Genomic DNA, 27,605 nt, shown 5'->3' with positions numbered 1-27,605 from the left:
CCTCACCACAGCGTCTCGCGAGCAGAGGGGCAGCGTTCTATCACCATGGAGACGCACCATAGAGCAGCTTCCGGTCATGTGGAGGGGAGGCCTGGGCTTCCTGTGCCAGGTACGGCTGCCTGTCAGTCGGGGAAGCCGGGGGATGGCGAAGAGCAGGTTTGAGTATGTGAGGGACTTCGAGGCGCCGGACCCGTGTCTGCCGGACTGCTGGGTGCTGGTGAGGCTGGACGGGAGGAACTTCCACAGGTGCGGCCCGAGCGAGGAGCGCCTCTATGTCTGTGCAGGGGGGGGGGGGGGTCATGTGATCTGCGCCTAGTACTATGTATGCTCCTCTATACACAGCCTATGCATGCAGCCTAAATACATCCTATGTATGCTCCTCTATACACAGCCTATGCATGCAGCCTCAATACATCCTATGTATGCTCCTCTATATACACCCTATGTATGCTCCTCTATATACACCCTATGTATGCTCCTCTATATACACCCTATGTATGCTCCTCTATATACACCCTATGTATGCTCCTCTATATACACCCTATGTATGCTCCTCTATATACACCCTATGTATGCTCCTCTATATACACCCTATGTATGCTCCTCTATATACACCCTATGTATGCTCCTCTATATACACCCTATGTATGCTCCTCTATATACACCCTATGTATGCTCCTCTATATATACCCTATGTATGCTCCTCTATATACACCCTATGTATGCTCCTCTATATACACCCTATGTATGCTCCTCTATATACACCCTATGTATGCTCCTCTATATACACCCTATGTATGCTCCTCTATATACACCCTATGTATGCTACTCTACACACAGCCTATGCATGCAGCCTAAATACATCCTATGTATGCTCCTCTATATACAGCCTATATACACCCTATGTATGCTCCTCTATACACAGCCTATACATGCAGCCTATATACACCCTATATATGCTCGCCTATATACACAGCTTATGTATGCTCCTCTATACATAGCCTATACGTGCAGCCTATATACATCCTATGTGTGCTCCTCTATACACAGCCTATACGTGCAGCCTATATACATCCTATGTGTGCTCCTCTATACACAGCCTATACGTGCAGCCTATATACACCATATATATGCTCCTCTTTACACAGCTTATACATGCAGCCTATATACACCCTATGTATGCTCCTCTGTACACAGCCTATTCATGCAGCCAATGTATGCTCCTCTATACACAGCCTATACGTGCAGCCTATATACACCATATGTATGCTCCTCTATACACAGCTTATACATGCAGCCTATATACACCCTATGTATGCTCCTCTGTACACAGCCTATGCATGCAGCCTATATATACACCCTATGTATGCTCCTCTATGCACAGCCTATGCATGCAGCCTATATACACCCTATGTATGCTCCTCTATGCACAGCCTATGCATGCAGCCTATATACACCCTATGTATGCTCCTCTATGCACAGCCTATGCATGCAGCCTATATACACCCTATGTATGATCCTTTATACACAGCCTATGCATGCAGCCTATATACATCCTATATATGCTCCCCTATATACAGTACTATGTGTGCTCCTCTATATACACCCTATGTATGCTTCTCTATACACAGCCTATGCATGCAGCCTATATACATCCTATGTATGCTCCTCTATATACAGTACAATGTATGCTCCTCTATATACAGTACAATGTGTGCTCCTCTATACACAACCTACGCAAGCTCGCCTATATACATCCTATGTATGCTCCTTTATACACAGCCTATGCATGCAACCTATATACAGTACTATGTGTGCTCCTCAATATACAGTACTATGTGTGCTCCTCAATACACAGCCTATGCATGCAGCCTATATACATCCTATGTATGCTACTCTATATACAGAACTATGTGTGCTCCTCTGTACACAGTCTATACATGCTCCTCTATACACAGCCTAGACATGCAGCCTATATACATCCTATATATGCTCCTCTACACAGCCTATGCATGCAGCCTATATACACCCTATGTATGCTCCTCTATACACAGCCTATGCATGCAGCCTCAATACATCCTATGTATGCTCCTCTATATACACCCTATGTATGCTCCTCTATATACACCCTATGTATGCTCCTCTATATACACCCTATGTATGCTCCTCTATATACACCCTATGTATGCTCCTCTATATACACCCTATGTATGCTCCTCTATATACACCCTATGTATGCTCCTCTATATACACCCTATGTATGCTCCTCTATATACACCCTATGTATGCTACTCTACACACAGCCTATGCATGCAGCCTAAATACATCCTATGTATGCTCCTCTATATACAGCCTATATACACCCTATGTATGCTCCTCTATACACAGCCTATACATGCAGCCTATATACACCCTATATATGCTCGCCTATATACACAGCTTATGTATGCTCCTCTATACATAGCCTTTACGTGCAGCCTATATACACCATATGTATGCTCCTCTTTACACAGCTTATACATGCAGCCTATATACACCCTATGTATGCTCCTCTGTACACAGCCTATGCATGCAGCCTATATACACCCTATGTATGCTCCTCTATGCACAGCCTATGCATGCAGCCTATATACACCCTATGTATGATCCTTTATACACAGCCTATGCATGCAGCCTATATACATCCTATATATGCTCCCCTATATACAGTACTATGTGTGCTCCTCTATATACACCCTATGTATGCTTCTCTATACACAGCCTATGCATGCAGCCTATATACATCCTATGTATGCTCCTCTATATACAGTACAATGTGTGCTCCTCTATACACAACCTACGCAAGCTCGCCTATATACATCCTATGTATGCTCCTTTATACACAGCCTATGCATGCAACCTATATACAGTACTATGTGTGCTCCTCAATATACAGTACTATGTGTGCTCCTCAATACACAGCCTATGCATGCAGCCTATATACATCCTATGTATGCTACTCTATATACAGAACTATGTGTGCTCCTCTGTACACAGTCTATACATGCTCCTCTATACACAGCCTAGACATGCAGCCTATATACATCCTATATATGCTCCTCTACACAGCCTATGCATGCAGCCTATATACACCCTATGTATGCTCCTCTATACACAGCCTATGCATGCAGCCTCAATACATCCTATGTATGCTCCTCTATATACACCCTATGTATGCTCCCCTATATACACCCTATGTATGCTCCTCTATATACACCCTATGTATGCTCCTCTATATACACCCTATGTATGCTACTCTACACACAGCCTATGCATGCAGCCTAAATACATCCTATGTATGCTCCTCTATACACAGCCTATACATGCAGCCTATATACACCCTATATATGCTCGCCTATATACACAGCTTATGTATGCTCCTCTATACATAGCCTATACGTGCAGCCTATATACACCATATGTATGCTCCTCTTTACACAGCTTATACATGCAGCCTATATACACCCTATGTATGCTCCTCTGTACACAGCCTATGCATGCAGCCTATATACACCCTATGTATGCTCCTCTATGCACAGCCTATGCATGCAGCCTATATACACCCTATGTATGATCCTTTATACACAGCCTATGCATGCAGCCTATATACATCCTATATATGCTCCCCTATATACAGTACTATGTGTGCTCCTCTATATACACCCTATGTATGCTTCTCTATACACAGCCTATGCATGCAGCCTATATACATCCTATGTATGCTCCTCTATATACAGTACAATGTGTGCTCCTCTATACACAACCTACGCAAGCTCGCCTATATACATCCTATGTATGCTCCTTTATACACAGCCTATGCATGCAACCTATATACAGTACTATGTGTGCTCCTCAATACACAGCCTATGCATGCAGCCTATATACATCCTATGTATGCTACTCTATATACAGAACTATGTGTGCTCCTCTGTACACAGTCTATACATGCTCCTCTATACACAGCCTAGACATGCAGCCTATATACATCCTATATATGCTCCTCTACACAGCCTATGCATGCAGCCTATATACACCCTATGTATGCTCCTCTATACACAGCCTATGCATGCAGCCTCAATACATCCTATGTATGCTCCTCTATATACACCCTATGTATGCTCCCCTATATACACCCTATGTATGCTCCCCTATATACACCCTATGTATGCTCCTCTATATACACCCTATGTATGCTCCTCTATATACACCCTATGTATGCTCCTCTATATACACCCTATGTATGCTCCTCTATATACACCCTATGTATGCTCCTCTATATACACCCTATGTATGCTCCTCTATATACACCCTATGTATGCTCCTCTATATACACCCTATGTATGCTCCTCTATATACACCCTATGCATGCTCCTCTATATACACCCTATGCATGCTCCTCTATATACACCCTATGCATGCTCCTCTATATACACCCTATGCATGCTCCTCTATATACACCCTATGCATGCTCCTCTATATACACCCTATGCATGCTCCTCTATATACACCCTATGCATGCTCCTCTATATACACCCTATGCATGCTCCTCTATATACACCCTATGCATGCTCCTCTATATACACCCTATGCATGCTCCTCTATATACACCCTATGCATGCTCCTCTATATACACCCTATGCATGCTCCTCTATATACACCCTATGCATGCTCCTCTATATACACCCTATGCATGCTCCTCTATATACACCCTATGCATGCTCCTCTATACAAAGCCTATGCATGCAGCCTATATACAGCAATCCAGCGCTGGCTCCCCCGAAGTGTCCCGGAATCCTCCCTCGACAAGGCTGACAAGCACTGATTTATTTACCTTCCCTGGCTCCAGCGGAGGCGCTGTTGCAGCTTTCCACACGGAGATAGGTGAAAATAGTTGATCTCTATCGGGGCCGCTCTAGTTTGCAGGAGACTTGCGCCTCCACAGTAGAGCAGCCCGACAGCGATTGGCTATTTTTGCCTATCTCCGAGGTGGAGAGCCGATACTGCGCCTGCGCTGGAGACCGGGAGGTAAATATTTACATTGCAGCTGCTCCGGGAGGATTTTCGCCGCCGCCATGGGACTGAGGATGGGGGAAGCCTCAATAGGATCCGGAGGCTTCCCCCACCCGAGGTGAGTACCCCCCAGGGGAGGTTTTTCTCACGACTGGTTTTCTTTAATTGGCTGACACGGAGCAGAGTCAACAAAACATTCAATCTAGTTTGTGAATGTTTTAATATAAAATAAAACCATGGGATATCTAAAGTCATTTTTAGGAGTAGGAGGATAAATACAATTGTTTTTCTCATCAGTTTATTTTCACCTCAGGTTCACTTTAAAACACTAAATAATCCCATGCTGTCAGGTCTTTGATAGCCTATTTCCTCTCATACCCGTGTCATGCTTTGTGTGCGATCACCATCTTCATTCCAACAGGTTCTCGGAGCAGCACAACTTCACCAAACCAAACGATGAGCGCGCACTTCTTCTCATGAACCGCTGCGCCCAGAACGTGATGGAGGAGCTGAAAGACATCTGTGTGGCTTATGGCCAGAGCGACGAGTACAGCTTCATCTTCCATAAGAAGTCCAACTGGTACAAGCGGCGGGCGAGGTCAGTATGTCCATAATTTGGCACCTGGAAAAACGGAGTTCTCTTAATGTCATGAGAGTATGTCATGTATGTCATGAGGGTATATTACTGTATATACTCGCATATAAGCCTAATTTTTGAGCATAAAAAAAAATGTGCTGAAAAGTTACCCCCTAGGCTTCTATGCAAGTTATTGGAGCTGAACAGATGGTGGAGCAGGTTTTGTTAATGGCAGAGGAGCGTAAGGAGCGTGCACTAGTGATCCTGCCTTTACCAGCTTGCGCCCTGTTGTGTCCGTTCCCCAACCCCTGCAACATAGTGTGCAGAGTGCGCTGCTCAAGACTACCTGTTGGACTAAAGGGTAGAAGAGAGTAAGCTGGCACATGCATGTCCCAATCATATAAAATAGCTTTATTTCATCCGGCTAGTTACATAAAAAACTGCATAGGTCAGTAGCATTGTATTTTCTTGCCTACCCTGGCTCTGATGGCTGTGGGGTGAAGTGGGGGGCAGCGGTGCTGCCTAACGAACGTTTCGCTCCTTGAGCGTCTTCAGAAGTCCAATTGCTACCTGCTTTCTATTTGAGCTTGAGCACGCATCATCTAATACTAAACTACCCTGCTTGCTATCTCTGCATGTTTACAACTAACAACGCTATAACGCCATCATTACTGCAATGCCTGTTCTGTCTTTCTGCTTTGTACATCAAGACTACCTGTGTCCCCTGACTTGTAGAGTGGAGCATGCAAGCAATGTGGCAACGGTGCAATGATCTGGAATTCTTCTTGTGTGGCCATTGCTGTCTCATATCTATGACGCAATCTAGTGGTGTCTAGAGACACAGCGGTATGATCTTTGGAGCACATCTGGCTATGGGGAGAGGAGCGGACTTGTACTGGGTGCACATCTGGCTACTGTGGAGTGGGCTATACTGAGGATGGGGGCTTATACACAAGTCAAATACTTTTTCCTGGTTTCTGATGGGAAAAATTGTTACCTCGACTTGTATGCGAGTATATGCGGGTAGTTTTATTATTATTTTTTTTGTAAATAACGACTTGTAATTATTGGTATAGTAGAAAAACCACTAAACGGAAAAATATTCGTTTTGATACTAAATAAAATATTATTACCATACATTGTACCAGGGACACAATTTAGCTAATAAAGCTAAAACCAGTGGCTGGATGGTGTACTGGTTAAGGGCTCTGCCTCTGACATGGGAGACCTGGGTTCGAATCTCGGCTCTGCCTGTTCAGTAAGCCAGTAATTCAGTAAGGAGTTCATTGGGCAAGACTCCCTAACACTGCTACTGCCTACTGAGTGCGCTCTAGTGGCTGCCTCGCAAGCGCTTTGAGTCCGACAGGAGAAAGGTGCTATACAAATACTGCCATTATTAAAAATGGAGAAATTATTATTTTTTCTTATTCACTTTAAAATGTGTGTAAAATAAAATAATTCTGCAAAAAGTACCACCCAAACAAAGCCTAATTTGTGGCGAATCAAACCATACATAGATCATTTAAGTGTGATAAGTAGCGATGAAGTTATTGGTGAATGGGAGGAAGGTGATGTGAAAATTGCTCCTGCGTTTGGGAATTGGCTAAAGGACACCCGAAACGAAAATAAACGAATGAAATGTGATCGAATCTGCTGTGAAAACGATGCGCAAACGCTGACCAATCGACCGATTTCCATCCGAAATCGATTCTGTCCATCTCTCCGCGCTGAAAAGTTAGCTTGATCTCCGGCGGGTCGGGAGTGCGTCGATAGCGGTGTTCGAATGTCCGACGACCGACGCTAGCGGCAATACATTACCTGTTCCGCCGGCGCGTGTCACCGCTGCTCCTTCTCCGCGCTGGGCTTCGGCTGGCTTCACTTACTTCCTGTTGGGGGTAATTTAAAAAGTAGAGCGCCCTCTACTGTTTAAACTTCCCTCTACAGAAAGTAAAGTGAAGCCCAGCGCGGAGAAGAGACAGCGGAGACCGGGGGATCAGGTATGCGGGGGCGGCAGCGCCACAGATTGTGAATCGATTTCATAGTGAAATCGATTCAAAATCTGTTTGCAGTGTAGGCAGCCAATAGATCCCTCTTTGATCAGATTCGATCACAGAGGGATCTATCTGCTGGTCGATCTGGTGGCAATCGACCAGTGTATGGCTGCCTTAAGATATTCAACAGTTTTATTTTATGTTTAAATCTACTTTTTACGTTTTAACAGTTTTGTTTTTGCTCAATGACACATTCATTGAAGTATGCCAGAGCTAAAATCTATGAACTATTAACCGTTTTTATCTATTTCCTGCTCTCAGAAGCCATTTTCTGTTAGGAAAGTGTTTTATAGTTGGAATTTCTTATCAGTGAGGGTCACACTGTAGTCACTTCCTGTCTGAGTCAGCCATTTACATACCTGATATTTAACTCTTTCAGGCAGAGAAAGAAAAAAAAGGAACACAGCATAGTTATCCGTGTGTATGGCACTGTACATACCCATGTCTATCTCATCATGTCACATGTCACATGTCACTTCGGGTATCCTTTAAAGAGACACTGAAGCGAAAAAAAATATGATATAATGAATTGGTTGTGTACTATGAATAATCACTAGAAGATTAGCAGCAAAGAAAATATTCTCATATTTTTATTTTCAGGTATATAGTGTTTTTTCTAACAGTGCATCATTCTCTTATATGTGCAGATTACACAACACTCAGCATTCAAAATGAGTCTTTCAGAGCAGTCTGTGAACTAATAACCTCTCCTCTGGCAGAGGAAAAGTAAACAATTACCGTATATACTCGCATATAAGCCGACCCGCATATAAGCCGACCCCCCCAACTTTTCCATGAAAAACCAGGGGAAAATGATTGACCCCCATATAAGCCGGGGGTAGGAAATGCTGGCCGCGTGATCCCCCCAGTGTGTCCCAGTATAGCTAGTATAGTGTCCAGTAAGGGTAGGTAGTGCCCCAGTATAGCCAGTATAGTGCCCAGTTTAGCCAGTATAGTGCCCAGTATAGGTAGGTAGTGCCCCAGTATAGCTAGTATAGTGCCCAGTATAGCTAGTATAGTGCCTAGTTTAGCTAGTAAAGTGCCCAGTTTAGCTAGTATAGTTCCCAGTATAGGTAGGTAGTGCCCCAGTATAGGTAGGTAGTGCCCCAGTATAGCTAGTAAAGTGCCCAGTTTAGCTAGTATAATTCCCAGTATAGCTAGTATAGTCCCCCAGTATAGGTAGGTAGTGCCCCAGTATAGCTAGTAAAGTGCCCAGTTTAGCTAGTATAGTGCCCAGTTTAGGTAGGTAGTGCCCCGGTATAGCTAGTATAGTACCCAGTGTAGGTAGGTAGTGGCCAGTATAGTGCCCTGCTCGCCCCCCTCCTGCCGCCGCCGCTGCTGCTATTACCTGCAGCGGCTTCCTCTTCCCCGCCCTGCGCTCTCATGCCCGTATGAAGAGATCACAGCAGCGCGCCCGGCGCTGCTGCTGTGACGATGCAGGGGGCAGGAAAGAGCGCGGTTTCGCCGTTACCAGGGGAGCCGCTCTTTCCTGCCCCCTGCATCGTCACAGCAGCAGCGCCGGGCGCGCTGCTGTGATCTCTTCATACGGGCATGAGAGCGCAGAGCGGGGAAGAGGAAGCGCCGGGGAAGAGGAAGCCGCTGCAGGTAATAGCGGCGGCGGGAGGGGGTAGCGGGGACCACGGACCACCAGGGAAGACTCGCATACAAGCCGACCCCCCCCCCCCCAACTTTTGACCCCCTTTTTGGGGGTCAAAAATTCGGCTTGTATGCAAGTATATACGGTAACTAACAGTTGAGCTAATAAAAGTCAGAAAACAGCTTAATGGCTTTTTTGTATAGAGATAACTGGAGTTTCTTAACTCTTCCTGTACTGGAAACAATTAGACTGATGTATCTGATCTTAAAGTTTTATTTCTTAGCTGTGCTACACATACAAATCATAATATCATCATTTTTTTCCGCTTCAGTGTCTCTTTAATATCTGAGTTTAGGACGTCTTGCGTTGATTTTTAAAATGTATTTATCAGCAGCCTCAGCTGTTAACAGGGCATAAAAGCTGCCAGATCCCATTACTGCGTTATTCAATTTCCATTAGAAGTTGCAAAAGAGCCAGAAACCTCCTGATCAGAGAATGGGACTTTGTGGCTCCAGTTCTGCTGTATTCTAGAGATGACTGAGGTCAAAGCATTTTTCAGCACAAAAAAACAAAAAACCTCAAGTGGAAGGAGCTTCTATTTATATTCAAGCAAGGCAGGCAGTTTCTGCTCTCCAACTGCAGGATGTTTGTAAAAAAAAAAAAAAAAAAAAAAAAAAACGTCGGGGGGGTATTGATTGAATGTGTCCTGAAATACGCCCAGGATTGCTTTGTCATAACTGCATCTTTTCTGCTTTTTCTCTTTGTCCGTAAGCAAGTTCATGACCCACGTGGTGTCGCAGTTTGCCTCCAGCTACGTCTTCTATTGGAAGGAGTTCTTCCCAGATCAGCCCATCTTATACCCTCCGGGGTTTGACGGGAGAGTGGTGCTGTACCCCAGCGAGCAGACAATCAAGGACTACCTGAGCTGGAGACAGGCCGACTGTAAGGAGACGTTTTAATCTTGACTCAGTACTGTCATTACATAAGTGGCAATCATTTTCAGAATTAGAATTTGTCTTGTTTCATTTTGGTTTAGTTGTACTTTAACCACTTTATGACAACCTGACTTATAAAAACGTCCTGCTGGAGCCTATTAATGGCTCCAGGACATTTTTATAAGTCAGTGTTGCTGCTGCTGTGCACGTGAAAATAATGAAAAAGAACCCCCCCCCCCCCCCCAAAAAAAAAACACCTCTATTTCCAAATTCTCAAGGCTTACCAGGCAGCAGTTTGCAGTTGCTAGGCAGCAGTGAGCAGTTGCCAGGCAGCAGCAAGCTGTTGTGAGAGTTCGAAAGGCCTTTCACTGCGTATCAACTACTCGTGGAAGGGAGGCCTTAGGCTGGGTTCACATGGCACCGGATGCACAACTGTGCGCTCCCAGCGTATCTGCTCAGGATATGGTGTGGTCCGTTGCAGTGTCCGTGCCTCATTCACATACACACTGTAATAAATATTTGTTGGTTGCTATGGGCAACAACACTACACCTTTGTTCTGCACAGAAAGTGTGATAACTTGACACTCATCACAGCAACAGCACAGGAGATAGAACTGCTTAGACGTCATCCAAGGTTAAGGTGTTTATTGGGCAAACAGATATACAAATGTGATCAGCAATAATCTTATCTTCGTTACCTCAGCAAAGCAATTGGTTTGTAGAATCTTATGCGTTTAATGCAGACTTGGTCTATCCCTAGTGACTAGACCAGGCTTTCTTTTATGTTACATCTATGCTAGTTGCACTTAGGCCTATATACAGCATACAGATAATGTAAGTTAGAAGAAGGAAAGTAGAAAAGGGAAGTCAGCAGTCAGAAGTGGCTCTCTGGAGCCCGTTGGCTGTTTTAATACCAGCTTCTAAAGAGTTAAATGGGACATCATCCAGCAGGGATGGATCAATAACTCATCGCCTGCTATTGGCTGATAAGATCACGTGATAACATGACAAGCGCAGTCTTTACTGCGCATGCATCTTTACTGCGCATGAGAAGAACATTGTTTCATGTACTTGGCTATTGTTTACCTATGAAAACACTCGATGTTTATCCCCCACAAGGCCTAGAAGTCTGTCTACGGCCTTGGGGAGTCAGAAGCACAATGTTCTCCAGAGCTTCTGGAAATAATCTTTAAAGGGAGACTGCTGAGCAAGTCCTTTTTACTAGGCCTCCGAATTCAAGCAGATCATACTTAAATTCTAACACACACTATTGTGCATCCAGGTCAATTGTGTCCCTCCTGTACAGGTCACCTGCCGATGTTGCAATCCCTTCCACTATCACTCAGGTTAGCTGCTGGGGAGAAGCGCCAGTTTACAGATGGGAGTCCAGGCAGAAACAGTCCATCCCCTTCATCCATCGTGGTCTGCTATGCTGTTGCTGTGTCTGATTGTGCTGCCCCGCATGCACAGTACGATCCTGTGCTGCGAGATTTCATGTTCTATTATGCTGTGGGTGATATCTCCTCAGCCACGCCTCCTACACACCCCACATTTTGAATGTATGGCGGGCACCCCTCAAACTATGTGTCAAATTGCAGGTCCCCAGCCCCACTGGTTCCAGAGATAGATTTGTTCGCTTTTATCTGGGGAACCAGCGGGTTTGGCGGCTGCAATCTGGCACAGAGGTAGTTCGGGGAGGAGACTCTCCTTCAAAATTTGGGGAGTGTAGGTGGCGTGGCTGCAGAGATATTTGGGGTAATTTAACATTTCCACTGAGACGCACATTACTCAGTGAGGAAAGCAGCTCTAGGGTAGCATGGTCGGACACTGTACCGACTCCTCCGCCAGCAACGGATACAAACTTCAGAGGGTCATCAAAACAGCAGACAGGGTCATTGGGGAAAACACTTGACACCCTCTTCCCCCACTGGACCTCCTCCACAACCACTGACTTCGCTCCAGTGAAGATTGGCAAGGACCCCTCGACACCCGGGCTACCGTTTCTTCAGTTAGCTCCCAGCAGGCCGGAGATTGTAAGCCATCTCCACCAGGCGCTACTCCTGCTACTGCTGAAATTCTGTTTGTCCCCACGTTTATTGCCTGATGAAGCGGGCGTGGCCTGCGAAACGCGTTGCACTTTTGGGGTACTATATAGTAAACTAGCTGATTGCCCGGCGTTGCCCGGGTATGTATTTGGCTGGTGTTGGCTCCGCCCACTTTCTAACCCTAACACAATTACTCACTGACTAAGTTTGTGAGCTTTGCGGTCTTTGGTATCAATAATCTGCATTGAAATGAAACAAATCTGATTGGCTGTGTGTGGCTCCACCCCCTTTTCTGAATTTGAACCCCAGTCACCCAATAACCAACTGTACCAGGTTTGAGGCCTGTGCCATTAACAGTTCAAGAATGGTAGCAATTAAATATTACCCTTGGAAAGCAACAGGTGAAGTTTGATTCACTTTTGTAGGCTCCACCCACTTTTCTGAATATTAATCCCAGTCACCCAATGACCAACTGTGCAAAGTTTAAAAACCCTGCCATTAACAGAATGGCTGCAGTGTACATTTTCCCAGTGAAATTTGTATTTGTCTCCACCCACTGATGACCCGGCATTGCCTGGGTATGTATTGGACAGGTGTTGGCTCCGCCCACTTTCTAACCCTAACACACAAACACTCAATGACCAAGTTTGTGATCTTTGGGGTCCTTGGCATCAATAATTTGTATATTCCCATAGAAATTAAACAAATCAGATAGGCTGTTTGTGGCTCCGCCCCTCGCCAGCATTTGAACCCCTGTCACCCAATGACCAACTATAGCTGGTTTGAGGCATCTGCTATTAACAGTGTAAAAATGGCAGCAATGTAAATATTCCACTTGAAAATTAACAGGTGAATTTTGATTGGCCATTATAGGCTCCACCAACTTCCCTGAATATTAATCTCAGTCACTCAGTGACCATCTGGGCAAAGTTTGGAGACCCTGCCATAAACAGTGTAAGAAGGGCTGCAGTTTACACTTTCCCAGTGAAATTTGTTTTTGGCTCCGCCCACTTTTTGTAACCTGGACACAAAGTCACTAATCAATGCCCAAGTTTGTGAGTTTTGTGGTCCTTGGCATCAATCATTTGTATTTTCCCATGAAATGAAACAAATCTGATTCACTGTTTGTGGCTTTGTCCCCTTTTCTGAATTTGAACCTCAGTGACCCAATGACCAACTGTACCAGGTTTGAGGCTTGTGCCATTAACAGTGCAAGAATGGCAGCAATTTTATTATCCTTGAAAAGTGACATGTGATTTTTGATTGGCATTTTTAGGCTCCACCCATTTTCTGAATATTGATCCCAGTCACCCAGTAACCAACTAATCAATGCCCAAGTTTGTGAGTTTTGGGGTCCTTGGCATCAATAACTTGTATTTTCCCATGAAATGAAACAAATCTGATTCACTGTTTTTGGCTCCGCCCCTTTACTGAATTTGAACCACAAACACTTAACGACCGACTGTAGCAGGTTTGAGGCCTCTGCTATTAACAGTGTAAGAATGGATGCCGTTTCAATATTCCCCTTGAAAATCAATAGGTGAATTTTGATTGGCTCTTGTAGGCTCCACCTACTTTTCCAAATATTAATCCTAGTCACCCAGTGACCAACTGTGCGAAGTTTGAGAACCCTGCCATTAACAGTGTAAGAAAAGCTGCAGTTTACATTTCCCCATGTACAAAGTTAGTTTTTGGCTCCGCCCACTATTTCTAATCTTGCCATACAGTCACTCAATGACCAATTTTATGAGCTTCGGGTCTTTGGCATCAATAAGTTGCATTTTACCATTGAAATTAAACAAATCTGATTGGCTGTTTTTGGCTCTGCCCCTTTTCAGAATTTAAACCCCAGTCTCCCAGTGACTCTGTAGCAGATGTTAGGCCTCTGCCATTAAGAGTGCATGAATGGCAGCAATGTAAATATTCCCCTTGAAAATCAAAAGGTGAATTTTGATTGGCTGCTGTAGGCTCCACCCACCTTCCTGAATATTCGTCCCAGTCACCCAGTGGCCAACTGTGTCATGTTTGAGAACCCTGCCAATAACAGAATGGCTGAAATCAATCTAACAAATCTGATTGGCTGTTTGTGCCTCCACCCCTTTAATGAATTTGGTCCCCAGTCACCCAATGACTGACTGTATCAGGTTTGAGGCCTCTGTCACTAACAGTGTAAGAATGGTAGCAATGTGAATATTCCCCTTGAAAATCAATAGGTACATTTTGATTGGCTGTTGTAGGCTCCACTCACATTTCTGAATATTCATTCCAGTCACCCAGTGGCCAATTGTGTAAAGTTTGGGAACCCTGCAATGTAAAAATGAAGTTGTTGGCACCGCCCACTTTTTCTAACCTTGACATACAGTCACTCAATTATCAAGTTTATCAGCTTTGGGGTCCTTGGTATCAATACTTTGTATATTCCCATTGAAAAATAAACAAATCAGGCTTTTTGTGGCTCCGCCCCCTTCCTGAATTTGGACCCTAGTCACCCAGTGACCAACTATACCAGGTTTGAGGCATCTGCTTTTACCAGTATAAGAGAATGGTAGCAGATGAAATATTCCCTTTAAAAATCAAAAGGTGAATTTTTATTGGCTGTTGTAGGCTCCACCCACCTTCTAAAATCTTAATCTGTCACCCAATGACCAACTGTGCAAAGTTTGAGAACCCTGCCATTAACGGTGTACGAATGGCTGCAGTTTATATTTTCCCAGTAAAAGTTGTTTTGGCTCCGCCCACTTTTTGTAACCTTGACACACAGTCACTCAATGACCAAGTTTGTGAGCTGTCAGGTTCCTAGCATCAAAAATGTGTGAATGGAAGCAGTTTATCCACCAAGGAAATCTGATTGGCTGTATGTGGCCCCGCCCCTTTAGTGAATTTGGACCCCAGTCACCCAATGACCGACTGTAGTAAGTTTGAAGCCTCTGCCATTAAAAGTGTAAGAATAGCAGCAGTTTAAATATTCCCCTTCAAAATCAACAGTTGAAATTTGATTGGCTGTTTTATGCTCCGCCCACTTTTCCTGGATTTGTAACCTCGGTCACCAAGTGACCAACTGTGCCATGTGTGGGGACTCTGGCTTGATTACTGTGAGAATGGCAGCCTTTTACATGTTTTCCATTGACTTGAATGGGTGGAATCTGATTTGCTGTTTGTAGCTCCGCCCAGGTGTGCAGGGGGGCCGCGAGACCCCCAGAACATACCATCCCAGGTAGTAAGGGATCTGTATACCAAGTTTCGTTCAAATCGGTCAAGGCCGTTTTACACACACACACGCACACGCACACACACGCACACACACGTACACACACGTACACACACGTACACACACACACGTAACAACTCTAGAAACGTTATTAAAGACAGGAGATGAGCTTAGTGAATTGAGGCCAATGTTTCTTGCCTGTGTTGCCACTTTGCTCCTATTGAATTGCAACAGACAAGTGGGAATCCTCCCTCCACCAGGTAGGATTCTTAATGGTCCACTGATCCCAGTGGTCCACCACTCAGTGAGCCAATGAGAATCCTCCTTGGTGAGGTAGGGTTCCCATATGCTTCTGCTGGGGCTCTGATCTGTATACTGGCACCTTCCCCTGCAGTGGACCTGAACGGCAATGCCAGCAACAGCGGTGGAGCTGAGATGCCAGGTGAGTAACTGGCGAGACGCAAGCAGCAACCAGCCTAGGGTGGACGGACAATTCTCATAGGCTTTCATTCATTCCATCAGCATCTGCTCAGTGTTCCCGAAGCTATCACGTACTTCACACCATTCATTTTTGCTCATTGTAACTGAACGAATGGATCCACTCAGAATGGACAGACGTGAGCGGATCTATTGCCGTACATAGAATTCACTCGCATGTCTCCTGCTTTGTTCTGTTCCGCTCTAATCGGTGAAACGTTTTTAGGGCAGTGTGAACCCAGCCTTAAACTGCTGTGTATGGGGGATTGATTTTAGACATGGTGAATACACAGCTACAATAACTTATGCAACCACTAGAGGGCACATCTCCCTCATATTTGACATACAGTTCTGCAGCCCCTGATGTATGTCACATGACTTATATCGGTAGATATACATAGCTGGAGTGTGCTGTACAGAGCAGCTGCAGCGGAGTGGACCGACCAGATTCTGGAGAAAGTGTTATGCCCTATGGGGTTGCAGGGAGCCATAGTTAAGCCCATGGCCTCTAAGTTACCAAAGTACCATCATCGCTACCTACATATGGTCTAGGATGTATAAATAAAGGCTGATAATAGAATATGGCAGTCTGCCTTATTGTATCTAAGAAAAACAGAAAAGAAATACATTTCTTGTAATTCCTATGAGTTACTAATAATTTTGAGTTGATGCAAATTTATGCCACTTGAGAACTGATCGATCAAATGCAGCAGCTGCTTAAAGTGAACCAGAGACAAAGCACCCTCATGTATTTTACCATGTATATCAGTGGGAACATTAGAGAAAACGCCTACCCTGCTTTCTGTTTCATTCTGCACTGCACAACTTGCTTCTTATGAACCCTGATAAAATCCCCGACTGAGCATTCAGTCTGGCTTTGCTATAATGACTCAGCTGTAATGATTCCTGAACACAGCCAGCAGGGGGCAGGCTTGGGCTTGAAAACACACCAGAGAACACAGAATGCTCAGTGGGGGATTTTATCAGGGTTGATGAGAAGCAAACTATGCAGTGCAGAATGAAACAGAAAGCGGGGTAGGTGTTTTCTCTGTTCCCACTGATATATATGGTAAAATACATGACGGTGCTTCGTCTCTGGTCCTCTTTAACATTCGCCTCATCTTCGAATTACATGGTTATTTGGGTTGAAAAAAAGATATACATTCAGCGAGTTCAACCAGAGAACAAAGTACAACTCCAGCCTGCTCCCTCACATATCCCTGTTGATCCAGAGGAAGGCGAAAACCCTTTACAAGGCATGGTCCAATTAGCCCCAAAAGGGGAAAATTCCTTCCCGACTCCAGATGGCAATCAGATAAAATCCCTGGATCAACATCATTAGGCATTACCTAGTAATTGTAGCCATGGATGTCTTTCAATGCAAGGAAAGCATCTAAGCCCCCTTTAAATGCAGGTCTAGAGTTTGCCATAACGACTTCCTGTGGCAATGCATTCCACATCTTAATCAACCTCTCATTTTACTGTCCTTAGTCATCACTCAGTGGAAAGACTTTCTGTGTGTATTTAGTTTCCTTAAAATGTCTCCTCATTTACTCACACGTTGTTGTCCTTCGGCAGGTCACATCAACAACCAGTACAACACCGTGTTCTGGACGCTGGTACAGAGAGGGGGGCTAACCCCTGCGCAGGCTCAGGAGCGGCTGCGGGTGAGTTATGTCATTACTGTTCAGTTAAAGGACATCTGAAGTGAGAGACCTATTGAGGCCGCCATATTTATTTCCTATTAAACAATGCAAGTTGCCTGGCTGTCCTGCTGATTTATTTAGCTGCTGTAGTGTCACCAGAAACAAGCCTGCAGCTAGGCTTGTCAGATTTGACAGAAATGTCAAACACCCAATCTGCTGCATGCTTGTTTAGTGTCTTTGGCTAAAAGTTTTAGAGGCGGAGGATCAGCAGGACAGCCAGGAAACTGGTATTGCTTAAAGAAAACCTGAACTGAACATTAAAAGTCAAAATAAACATACACAAGTCATACTTACCCTCCTGTGTAGTCTACTCCTCAATCTATTTTTCCTCTCCTGCATCCTGTTTGTCCACTGTGATCAATGGAATTCTCCGTCCTCCATTTTGAAAATGGCCATTACCCCATAACAGATTCCTGGTCAGCACAGTGTTAAACTGTAACATTGCCCACTTGAGCCATAGGGAAACATGGACACATCAGTTCTCCTCTCAGCTGTAACTGACAGCAACTGATATATACCTGACAGCAACTGATATATTTCAGTTCTGACAAAATGTTGTCAGAACTGGAAGGGATCACTGTAAGAAGAAAATGGTGAGCTTCTGAGAGGAACTGATGGCAAGGTAACTATGTAATGTTCATTTGAAGTTACCTCATGTGTTTGTTTTAAATAATTTTACTCAGTACAGGTTCTCTTTAAAAATAAGTAAATATGGCAACCTCCATATACTTCTAGCTTAAACGGAACCTGTACTGAGTAAAAATATTTATAATAAGCACATGAGGTAACTTCAAATGAACATTACATAGTTACCTTGCCATCAGTTCCTCTCAATAATCCCTTCCAGTTCTGACAATATTTTATCAGATCTGAAATATATCAGTTGCTGTCAGTAAAATATCAGTTGCTGTCAGTTATAGCTGAGAGGAGAACTGATGTACCAGGTAATGTCCATGTTTCCCTATGGCTCAAGTGGGCGATGTTGCAGTTTAACTGTGTGCTGATCAGAAAGCTGTTATGGGTAATGGCCATTTTCAAAATGGAGGACGGAAAATTCCCTTGATCACAGTGAACAAACAGGACGCGGGTCAGGAGAAAGACACTGAGGAGTAGACTACATGGAAGGTAAGTATGACTTGTGTATGCTTATTTTGACTTTTAATTTTCAGTTCAGGTATCTTTAAGGTTCCCTTTAAGCAATACCAGTTGCCTGGCTGTCATGCTGATCCTCTGCCTCTAATACTTTTAGCTATACACTCTAAACAAGCATACAGCAGATCAGGTGCTCTGACTTAAAGAGACTGTAACAAAATGTTCAGCCTTATTTCTTCTATCCTGTAAGTTCCTATACCTGTTCTAATGTGCTCTGTCTAATGGCCCGTTCTCACGGGCTGCAAATGTTGCCTGTCGCCAGCACACGTGAGCGTGTGGGCGACAGGCCGGCGACAGCTCCTCGCCAGGTCCCTCCACGTACACACGCGGAAGAGGGACCAGCGGCGAGACGGAAGCTGTCGCCGACGTTCCTCCTCCCCCCGCCGGAAGCTCCATTTACCACAATGGAGGTTGCTGTCGCTAGTCCGCGTACTCACGCGGACTAGCGACAGTTGCGGGGGAGGTGCGGCGGCGACTGTCGCCATGCGATTGAAACTTTCAATCGCATGGCGACATGAGCGACGGGCGACAGTTCGGGGTGCGCGCGCGTGCGACGGCCCATACTCACGGGCGACCTGTCGCCGCAACACGCGCGCGCCGCGTGTTGCGGCGACTAAAGTCCCTCGTGAGTATGGGCCATAACTGCAGCTGTTTCTAGTTGCACTGTCTCTGTAATAAATCTTATCTTCTTTCCTCTGTCGGGCTGAGGCTGGAATGTGTGGAATGTGCAGCACTGCTTGTGATAGGCAGAAGCTTTACACACCCTCTCCAAGCTTTCCTCTCAGCTTATCACACTCTGGTTAGCAGCCATGTCTTTTGTTTGTAAACACTGCCTAAAACTGGCAATTACAAGCCAGGATTGCAGCAGAGAGTGGCAGAAACAGCAGAGGGGCCCAGGAGAACATAATGAATACAATGGTATGCTTTTTATTGAAAGAATTTTACCGTACAGATTCTCTTTAAGCATGTGTCTAATCTTGTCATACTTGTTTCTGGTGTAATTCAGACACTACTGCAGCCAAAGAGATCAGCAGGGCTGCCAGGCAACTGGTATGGTTTTAAAGAAAATAAATATGGCAGCCTCCATAGCAATCGCCCTTCAAAAATATAATCGGACAGTGATCTGTACTCATTGCCGTGAGCTCAAAGAGTGCAGGATCTTATGGTGCCCATACATGGTACAATAAAAACGTTCCATTTTCCCGTTTATTTGACCAAAATGATTGAATCGAATGAAAGTTGAAAAGAATCCTTTTTTTTTTTTTTTTTTTTTTTTTCTTTTTTCTTTTTCCCTCCTCTCCAAGAAAACAAATGATTATGCCGTTTTTTCGAAAACAAAATCCGATCGGACATGTTAAAAAATGTTTTATATTAGATCTAACAGAAAAATCGAACAAAATTATCTAATTGAAAAAAATTAAAAAAATTGTACCATATATGCGCACCATTAGTCTGACGCCCCCTTCAGCTTTTTCAGGGTTATGGTTAGTCATTCTGACAGGAGGGGGGATTAGGGCAGACAGGTCTTCAGCTGCCTGTCATGCACAGCTACCACTCATCAGAAGTGTCACTCTACCAAAGCAATTACCCTGCAAGAAGAAAAAAGTACAAACTTAAAAGACAACTGAAGTGAGAGCGATAATGTAGGCTGCCATATTTATTTCCATCTAAGCAATACCAGTTGCCTGGCTATCCTGCGGATCCTCTGCCTCTAATACTATTAGCCATAGACCCTGAAAAAGCATGCAGCAGATCAGGTGTTTCTGACATTAATGTCAGATCTGACAAGATTAGCTGCATGCTTGTTTCTGGTGTTATTCAGATACTACTGCAGAGAAATAGACCAGCAGGGCTGCCAGGCAACTGGTATTGATTAAAAGGAAATAAATATAGCAGCCTCCGTATACCTCTTACTTCAGTTCCCCTTTAAAGGGATCCTAAACTGAGAAGGATATGGATTTTTCCTTTTAAAATAATACCAGTTGCCTGACTCTCCTGCTGATCCTGTGTCTCTCATACTTTTAGCCACAGCCCCTCAACAAGCATGCAGGTCAGGTGCTCTGACTGAAGTCAGACTGGATTAGCTGCATGCTTGTTTCAGGTGTGTGATTCAGCCACTGCTATAGTGACTGTCACTGCTATAGGCTGCAATCTTCTCTGAGGGATTCAGTGTGTGACTTCCCATTTGAAGTTTTAACAGCAGAGAGATTTCCTGCCTTTGCATGGAAGAAAATACACATGGTTGGCGATAAAGCAAATTGTGTATTGCATTTTCTAGTGAACTTCTCAGGATTCTATTGCGAAGTCAGAGTAGCAGGGTAGGGAAGGATATCCACGCAGCCAATAAGGCTTCTTTCACACTATATGCGTTGCTGTGCACATTTTGGCATTGTGTATCGTGCGACGCTCAAGAATCGTAGAAGTGCATAGGCTGAACTTGCTGTGTTCACTTATGTGATGCACAGCAGTGTGTGTTGCGATGTCGCACTGCTGCATGCATTTTTGGTGCAATGCTGACCCATTCACTGTAGGGAATGGGATCAGCAGCGCAATGCACCGAAACTCAGATGGTGTGCATTTACATGCAGCACATTCTGAATGAACTGTCATCTGCTTGCCATAATGTTGAAAAAGGCCTAAAGCTCTGTGGCTAATAAAGTTGGAGTTGCTGTTTGCCAAGTTCCAGCATTTATACCGTGGCTGTTTCTGAGATGTGATTTTCTTCTGTTGTTTCCCGCAGGGAACAGTCGCTGCCGAGAAGAATGAAATCTTGTTTTCTGAGTTTAACATCAATTACAACAACGAGCCGCTAATATTCAGGAAAGGATCTATTATTATTAAGTCTAAGGTATGCGCTGACCTGCGACTCATTATGATTCTGACCAATCAAATGCTCAAAAGGACGGGGAAGACTTAAAGGAGAACTACAGCGAAAAACTGTAAAATTTAAAATGTGTGCAAACATATACAAATAAGTACATTTTTTCCAAAGTAAAATGAGCCATAAATGACTTTTCTCCTATGTTGCTGTCACTTACAGTAGGCAGTAGAAATCTGACAGAAGCAACAGGTTTTGGACTAGCCCATCTCTTCGTAGGGGATCCTCAGCAAGGCTTTTATTCTTTATAAAGATATTCCCTAAAAAGGAATTAAACAATGATGCTGGCCAGCTTTCCTGCTCCCTACGCAGTTTTTTGGCAGTTGGACAGAGCAACTGCCATTCACTAAGTGCTTTTGAAAATAAATATATCCCTGAGAATCCCCTATAAAGAGATGGACTAGTTCAAAGCCTGTCACTTCTGTCCGATTTCTACTACCTACTGTAAGTGACAGCAACATAGGAGAAAAGTCATTTATGGCTCATTTTACTCTGGAAAAAAATGTACTTCTTTGTATATGTTTGCACATATTTTAGATTTTACAGTTTTTCGCTGTAGTGCCCCTTTAAAGTTGCAACACTCCTCCCTCCCTTTTTATGGTTTACTTTTTCTTATCTGCTTAAACTGGCGTAATCTGAAATGGTATTTCTATTTTTACGATTCTGAACTGCAGTGGTAATTGCTACTAGCATGCAAATTGTATGGAGCTTGGTAAAAATAGTCAGAAGTGCCCTAGATTTGCCAAGTCCAAGCTGCATATTATTTGCTCAGGACACAGAATTATTAGCATCTAATTGGCCAGCTTTATGGGGGGGGGGGGGAGGTTGAGCAAAAGACGACTCTTCTCCACTCCTGGATCTAATCACTAAAAGTTCCGTCTGCTTTCCGAATTCTTCTACACTATAAAATCACATACCATACGCAATTCATTACTTATTGCATCTGAGATGGTATATCTACGCTCTGCAGGACTTCAGTTCCCGCACAGGGACATAGATATGCGCCCCCGCAGCAGAGTAGTAGATCAGATGCTGATCAATGAATGGGAACATCTAGTGGCGTAATAACCGGGACAAATGGGAAAATAAAATGTGTGGATTTTATCCACAGTAGCACGCTTTAAAACTATAATGGATGAAAACTGAGAAATTAATTTTTCAGGTTTTTTTTTCTGATTTTACATTAAAATGCATTTAGAATAAAATAATTATTTGCAAAATGTACCACCCAAAGAAAGCCTAATTGGTGGCGGAAAAAAAGATATAGATTATTTTGTTGTGATAACGTTAGTGGCGAATGAATGGGAGGAGCGCGCGGAAAGGTGAAAATAGCTTTGATCCATAAGGGGAAAAAAAACCCTTAATGATGAAGTGGTTAACCTCTTCAGGACCCACAGGCTTACACCCCTCCTAGTGACCAGGCCATTTTTCACAATTCAGTGCTGTGCAGCTTTAACAGTTCGCTGCACAGCCATACAACTTAGCTGCTAAATTAATCTTGCCTCATTTTCTTGCCACGAACAGGCGGTCTCTGATCGCTCCTGTGATCTTTATTTTATTTTATTTTTATTATTATTAATAATTATTTTTTATTTTTTTAAAAGCCCTTTCTTACATTAATCCCCCCTCTAAATTGTCCCTGGACAGTGATCGGTACGCAGTTCTATGCCTACAAGATGTAGGACTGTGGCAGGGATTAGATTGTGCGGCCATCTGAGGGACGGTTACGTGACAAAGCTGTCACTTCTACAGTACTGCAGGAGATCAGCAGCACTGTTTACATTTAATTGACTCCCTGTAGCTCTGATCAAAAGCCTGCCAGCCGTGATCATGGACTGGCAGGATTATCACTGCGGTCGCCTCTCTCCCACTGAACTTGAGCGAGCGCTCGTTCCCTGCAAATCTCGTGCATCGCGAGATGACGCAATTCTGCATTAGGCGGTCCTGGGGGAGCCACTCTTCGGCCGCAATTCTGCATTAAGAGGCCGTAGAGTGGTTAAAGGGTTCTGACCACTTATCTAATAAAATATTTAAAGAGAACCAGAGACGAAGCACCCTCATGTATTTTACCATATAGATCAGTGGGAACATTAGAGAAAACACCTACCATGCTTTCTGTTTCATTCTGCACTGCACAGCTTGTTTCTTATCAGCCCTGATAAAATCCACGACTGAGCATTCAGTCTGGCTTTGCTATAAAGACTCAGCTATAATGATTCCTGAGCAGAGCCACAAGGGGGCAGGCTTAGACTTGAAAAGACATGAAAGAACACAGACTCGGCTATAAATATTCCTGAGCAAAGCCAGACTGAATGCTCAGTCGGGGATTTTGTCAGGGCTGATTAGAAGCAAGCTGTGCAGTGCAGAATCAAACAGAGAGCAGGGTAGGTGTTTTTCTCTAATGTTCCCACTGATCTATATGGTAAAATACATGAGGGTGCTTCGTTTCTGGTTCCCTTTAAATCGAACCACCACCGAAGTAAAGTTCGTATATAGTGTGTGTGTGTGGGGGGGGGGGGGGGGGGGAGGTGACGACAGGCATTGCTTACCTTTTGGGTGGCTGCTCCTTAGCCCTGTCTGTATGCTCTCCGCTAACCTCCTCAGCCAGGCCCGCAGTGGTGACTGTTTCAAGGTGTCGCATTTCCTGGCCCCCAAACGCATACTAGGAGATGTACTCACGTTGAGAAACTACATCTCCCAGCATTCATTGCTACGGCTGGTAACGACTTTATACCGCCATGGGAGCTTGAAACTGTCACAGCCGGGGTCTGGCTGAAGAAGATGGCAGAGCGCATACAGGGGGAGCTGCTCCCCAAAAGTAATTACTGTCAGTCACATCCCCTTGTATGGCCCTCACTATTAATGAAGCTTCCCAATGGGGAGGTTTACTTACCGTATATATCTTAGTTACATAGTGCTGAGTTAACTCTCAAATGTGTCGTTTTGAATTGTAAGTGGTGATTGGTAGTGAGGCTGTACCCCTCCTGTCGGTCTTGTCGTATTGCGCTCACACCCTGTCTCATGTTCTGCTCGTTTAGGTGAAAGAAATCAGCAAGAAAGTCATAAAACTGGCCAACGAGGAGAAGGAGGTGGAAGTGTCCCGGACGCGGAGCCAACCCCTCCTCCTGCACTGTGATGTCATCAGCGACAAGTTCTGGGAGGACTATCCGGAGATACTCGCGAATGGAAGCTGACCAAAGTGATTCGCTCTTTCTCCTCTTGTCTTAATAAGTGATGAACAGAAAATTCCTCTAACATGTAAATTACTCACCAAGGTAGAGAGAGAAACCAGCAAATTAAAGCCCCCTAGCTGCCAGTAAGTAAAGGACCACTAGCGCGAAAATCATAACATTTAAAATAGATGTAAACACATAAATAAGTTCGTTTCTCCCATGAGTAAAATGCACTTTAAATTATCCCCCGTGAAGAGATGGACTAATCCAAAACCTGTCAGTTCTGTTAGATTTCTACTTCCTACTGTAAGTGACAGCAACATAGGAGAAAAGTAATTTATGGCCCATTTTACTCCGGGAGAAATGTACTTCTTATTTGTATGTGTTTATGTGTATTTTAAATTTTACAAATTTTCGCATTAGTGGTCCTTTAAAGAGAACCTGAGACGAAGGGGGTAAAAAAAATACTTGCCTGGTGCTTCCTCCAGCCCCATGAACCACTGTTTCCTCCCTCAAAGTCCTCTTTGGTGGCTCAGTTTGCCTGCTATCAGCCCTGGTAATACTCGTATAGGGCTGGTGCACACCAGAGCAGTTCGTTTTTTCTCAAAAATGCAAACTCGGGGGCTGCAGCATTTTTTAGATTTCTGAAGCGTTTCTGCCTCAATGTTAAAGTGTAGGAAAGTGGAAAACAGCTCTGAAAAACACTAGATCAGAGCGGTTTTCCAGGCGTTTTTGTTACATACGCTGTTCAGTAACAGCTTTACTGTAACAATATTTGTAATCTGCTACACAAAAACGCTCCAAAAACGCTAGGCATGTTTAGAAAACGTCTCTAAACATGCCTAGGATCTCTCTGAAATCTGCTTCAAAAACCTCTAGCGTTTTGCGGATCTGCTAGAGGTTTTTGGTTTGCACTGGCCCTTAGTCACATTATTTGGGCTCTTCTGCATATGCACAGCGTTCATGTCACCAGGAGTGTTCTGTGCAGTGCGCTCCATGCGAAGCAAGCGCAGGGCATGCGCTGAAGAGCTCGACTGACGCAGCTGAACGAGGATTACCGGGGCTGATGGCAGGGAACTGAGCCACCAGGGAGGACGGTGAGGGAGGAAACTGTGGTCGGGGGCTGGAGGAAGCACCAGGTAAGTATTCTATTACCCCCTTTGTCTCAGGCTCTTTTTAAATGGGATCTAGTGACTTTCCCTTCCTGGGCAAGTGGAGATTGCATGCTGGGAGAGATTTCTGTCGATCAGAAGTATTGCTATACATGCGATTATCTGCGGATCAAGCCGCTATCCTCTCTGCATTGTGGGAGCACCCCGGTCATTTTTAATGATGTAAATGTATTTATGGCGACTTTTCAGAATAAAAGCCTTTTTGTTTTGTAAGGAATGCTTGCGATTAGTCACAGCTGTAATTCTAGAGAAAAATGAAGCAGGACAACTCGCAGAAAGGGGGCGTCACATCCACCGCTACCGACGCTCCATGTGATTCAGTGACATAGTAGGTCGGAGAAGCCATTCTTTTTGACTTGCACAAGTTGTCTACACCAGCGCTAATCAAACTACGGCCCGTGGGCGCTCTTTCCCTGCCCCTCTCTTCCCCCTCCCTCCCCGCAGAGTCGCTAGCAAAAGAATACGGAGGGTTAAAACTTGCTGCTTCCTGCATCATGTCTCCATGGCAACGAAGCGACACAGGATGTACCATTGTTACATGACACCCTGTTGCCATGGAGACCTGATGCAGGAATTGGCCAATAGGCAAGTTAACTTTTTAACACTCTGTATTCTTCTGCTCGCTACTCTACAGGGAGGGAAGGAGAAGAGGAAAAAATGTAGGCATGCGGCCTGGGCCACGCAAAATATTTACTGATCCTCGGTATGGCGTCTTCTACCCTCCCTGTAGCTCCTAGCAGCTTCCCGGCATCCTCAAGTGTACAGCTCCCAGTGTGTCACCTGACCTGCATTAGGTCACGTGACGCCTGGAGCTGTGCACTGTTGCCAGAAAGCTGCTAGGAGCTACAGGAAGGGTAGAAGATGCTGTCTGAAAGATCGATAAGTATTTCCTGGACAGAGATGGCGGAATACAGATGAGTTAGGCCATGCCCCCTGACCATCTGTATGCCGCGATCTTCTGGTCCAGGAAAGGAAAATTACCGAAGGTTAGTATACAATTTTCCAGTTTTATGCCCTGCAAACCCCCCCCCCTCCCATAACACTGTCCCTGCTATGCCCTTGGGCATGCCGGTTAGTAGAGACTTCTGATTGCCTGAGTTTCAGATAACGGGAGCTGTACTGGGATAGTGCCTTTAAAGAGAAACCGTAACCAAGAACTGATCTTCATCCCAAAATCCCAATCAGTAGCTGATACCCCTTTTCTCATGAGAAATCTTTTCCTTTTCAGAAACGGATCACCAGGGGGCTCTGTATGATGGCAGGACTATGGTTCTAATATCACACTGTAGGAGCCTTGTTGCATTGTGGGAAATGACAGTTGTTTCCAACTGCCAAAAAAAAAGCAAGCAGCATCTCCTTCCAGTGACATCACCTGCCAGCAGTAAAAATGTCACCATGTGGTAAATGTCAGAATGTAAATCAGGGAGAGGAAAGATTTTACAATGAGCAAACAGTGACTAAATCATTTATATGTAATTATTGTAAAAATGAATCTTTTTTTTTTTTTATTACATTTTCACTGGAGTATCTCTCTATGCTTTATTTAATTTTCATCTACTTGAAAAAAATAATTCACAATTAACTC

General features: G+C 44.4%; 1 protein-coding gene across 2 annotated transcripts; it reads left to right on the top strand.

The window, feature by feature from the left end:
- Positions 1-49: 49 nt before the first annotated feature.
- THG1L (tRNA-histidine guanylyltransferase 1 like) lies at positions 50-26,233 on the top strand. Of its 2 annotated transcripts, XM_068278284.1 has the most exons (6): positions 50-246; positions 5,471-5,647; positions 10,047-10,216; positions 17,518-17,606; positions 21,538-21,645; positions 24,714-26,233. In XM_068278284.1, exons 1-6 carry the CDS (start codon positions 77-79, stop codon positions 24,867-24,869), a joined length of 870 nt encoding a protein of 289 aa, XP_068134385.1. In that variant the 5' UTR covers positions 50-76; the 3' UTR covers positions 24,870-26,233. The 2 variants fall into 2 exon arrangements, with proteins under 2 accessions (XP_068134385.1, XP_068134386.1); XM_068278285.1 differs by lacking the exon at positions 50-246 and having other exon boundaries at positions 5,558-5,647; positions 10,051-10,216.
- Positions 26,234-27,605: the final 1,372 nt, after the last annotated feature.

This window comes from Hyperolius riggenbachi, chromosome 3, assembly GCF_040937935.1.
Source record: "Hyperolius riggenbachi isolate aHypRig1 chromosome 3, aHypRig1.pri, whole genome shotgun sequence".
Taxonomy (NCBI): domain Eukaryota; kingdom Metazoa; phylum Chordata; class Amphibia; order Anura; family Hyperoliidae; genus Hyperolius; species Hyperolius riggenbachi.
The sequence above is the reverse complement of the archived record's forward strand: the minus strand, read 5'-3'. Positions and strand labels throughout refer to the sequence as shown.

What these genes read in the sequence shown, in the direction of transcription:
- THG1L (XM_068278284.1), top strand. Translation starts at nt 77, where the DNA reads ATGTGGAGGGGAGGCCTGGGCTTCCTGTGCCAGGTACGGCTGCCTGTC. An exon ending in AGGCTCAGGAGCGGCTGCGG is followed by an intron (nt 17,607 to 21,537) that starts GTGAGTTATGTC and finishes TGTTTCCCGCAG; the next exon opens with GGAACAGTCGCTGCCGAGAA. An exon ending in CTATTATTATTAAGTCTAAG is followed by an intron (nt 21,646 to 24,713) that starts GTATGCGCTGAC and finishes CTGCTCGTTTAG; the next exon opens with GTGAAAGAAATCAGCAAGAA.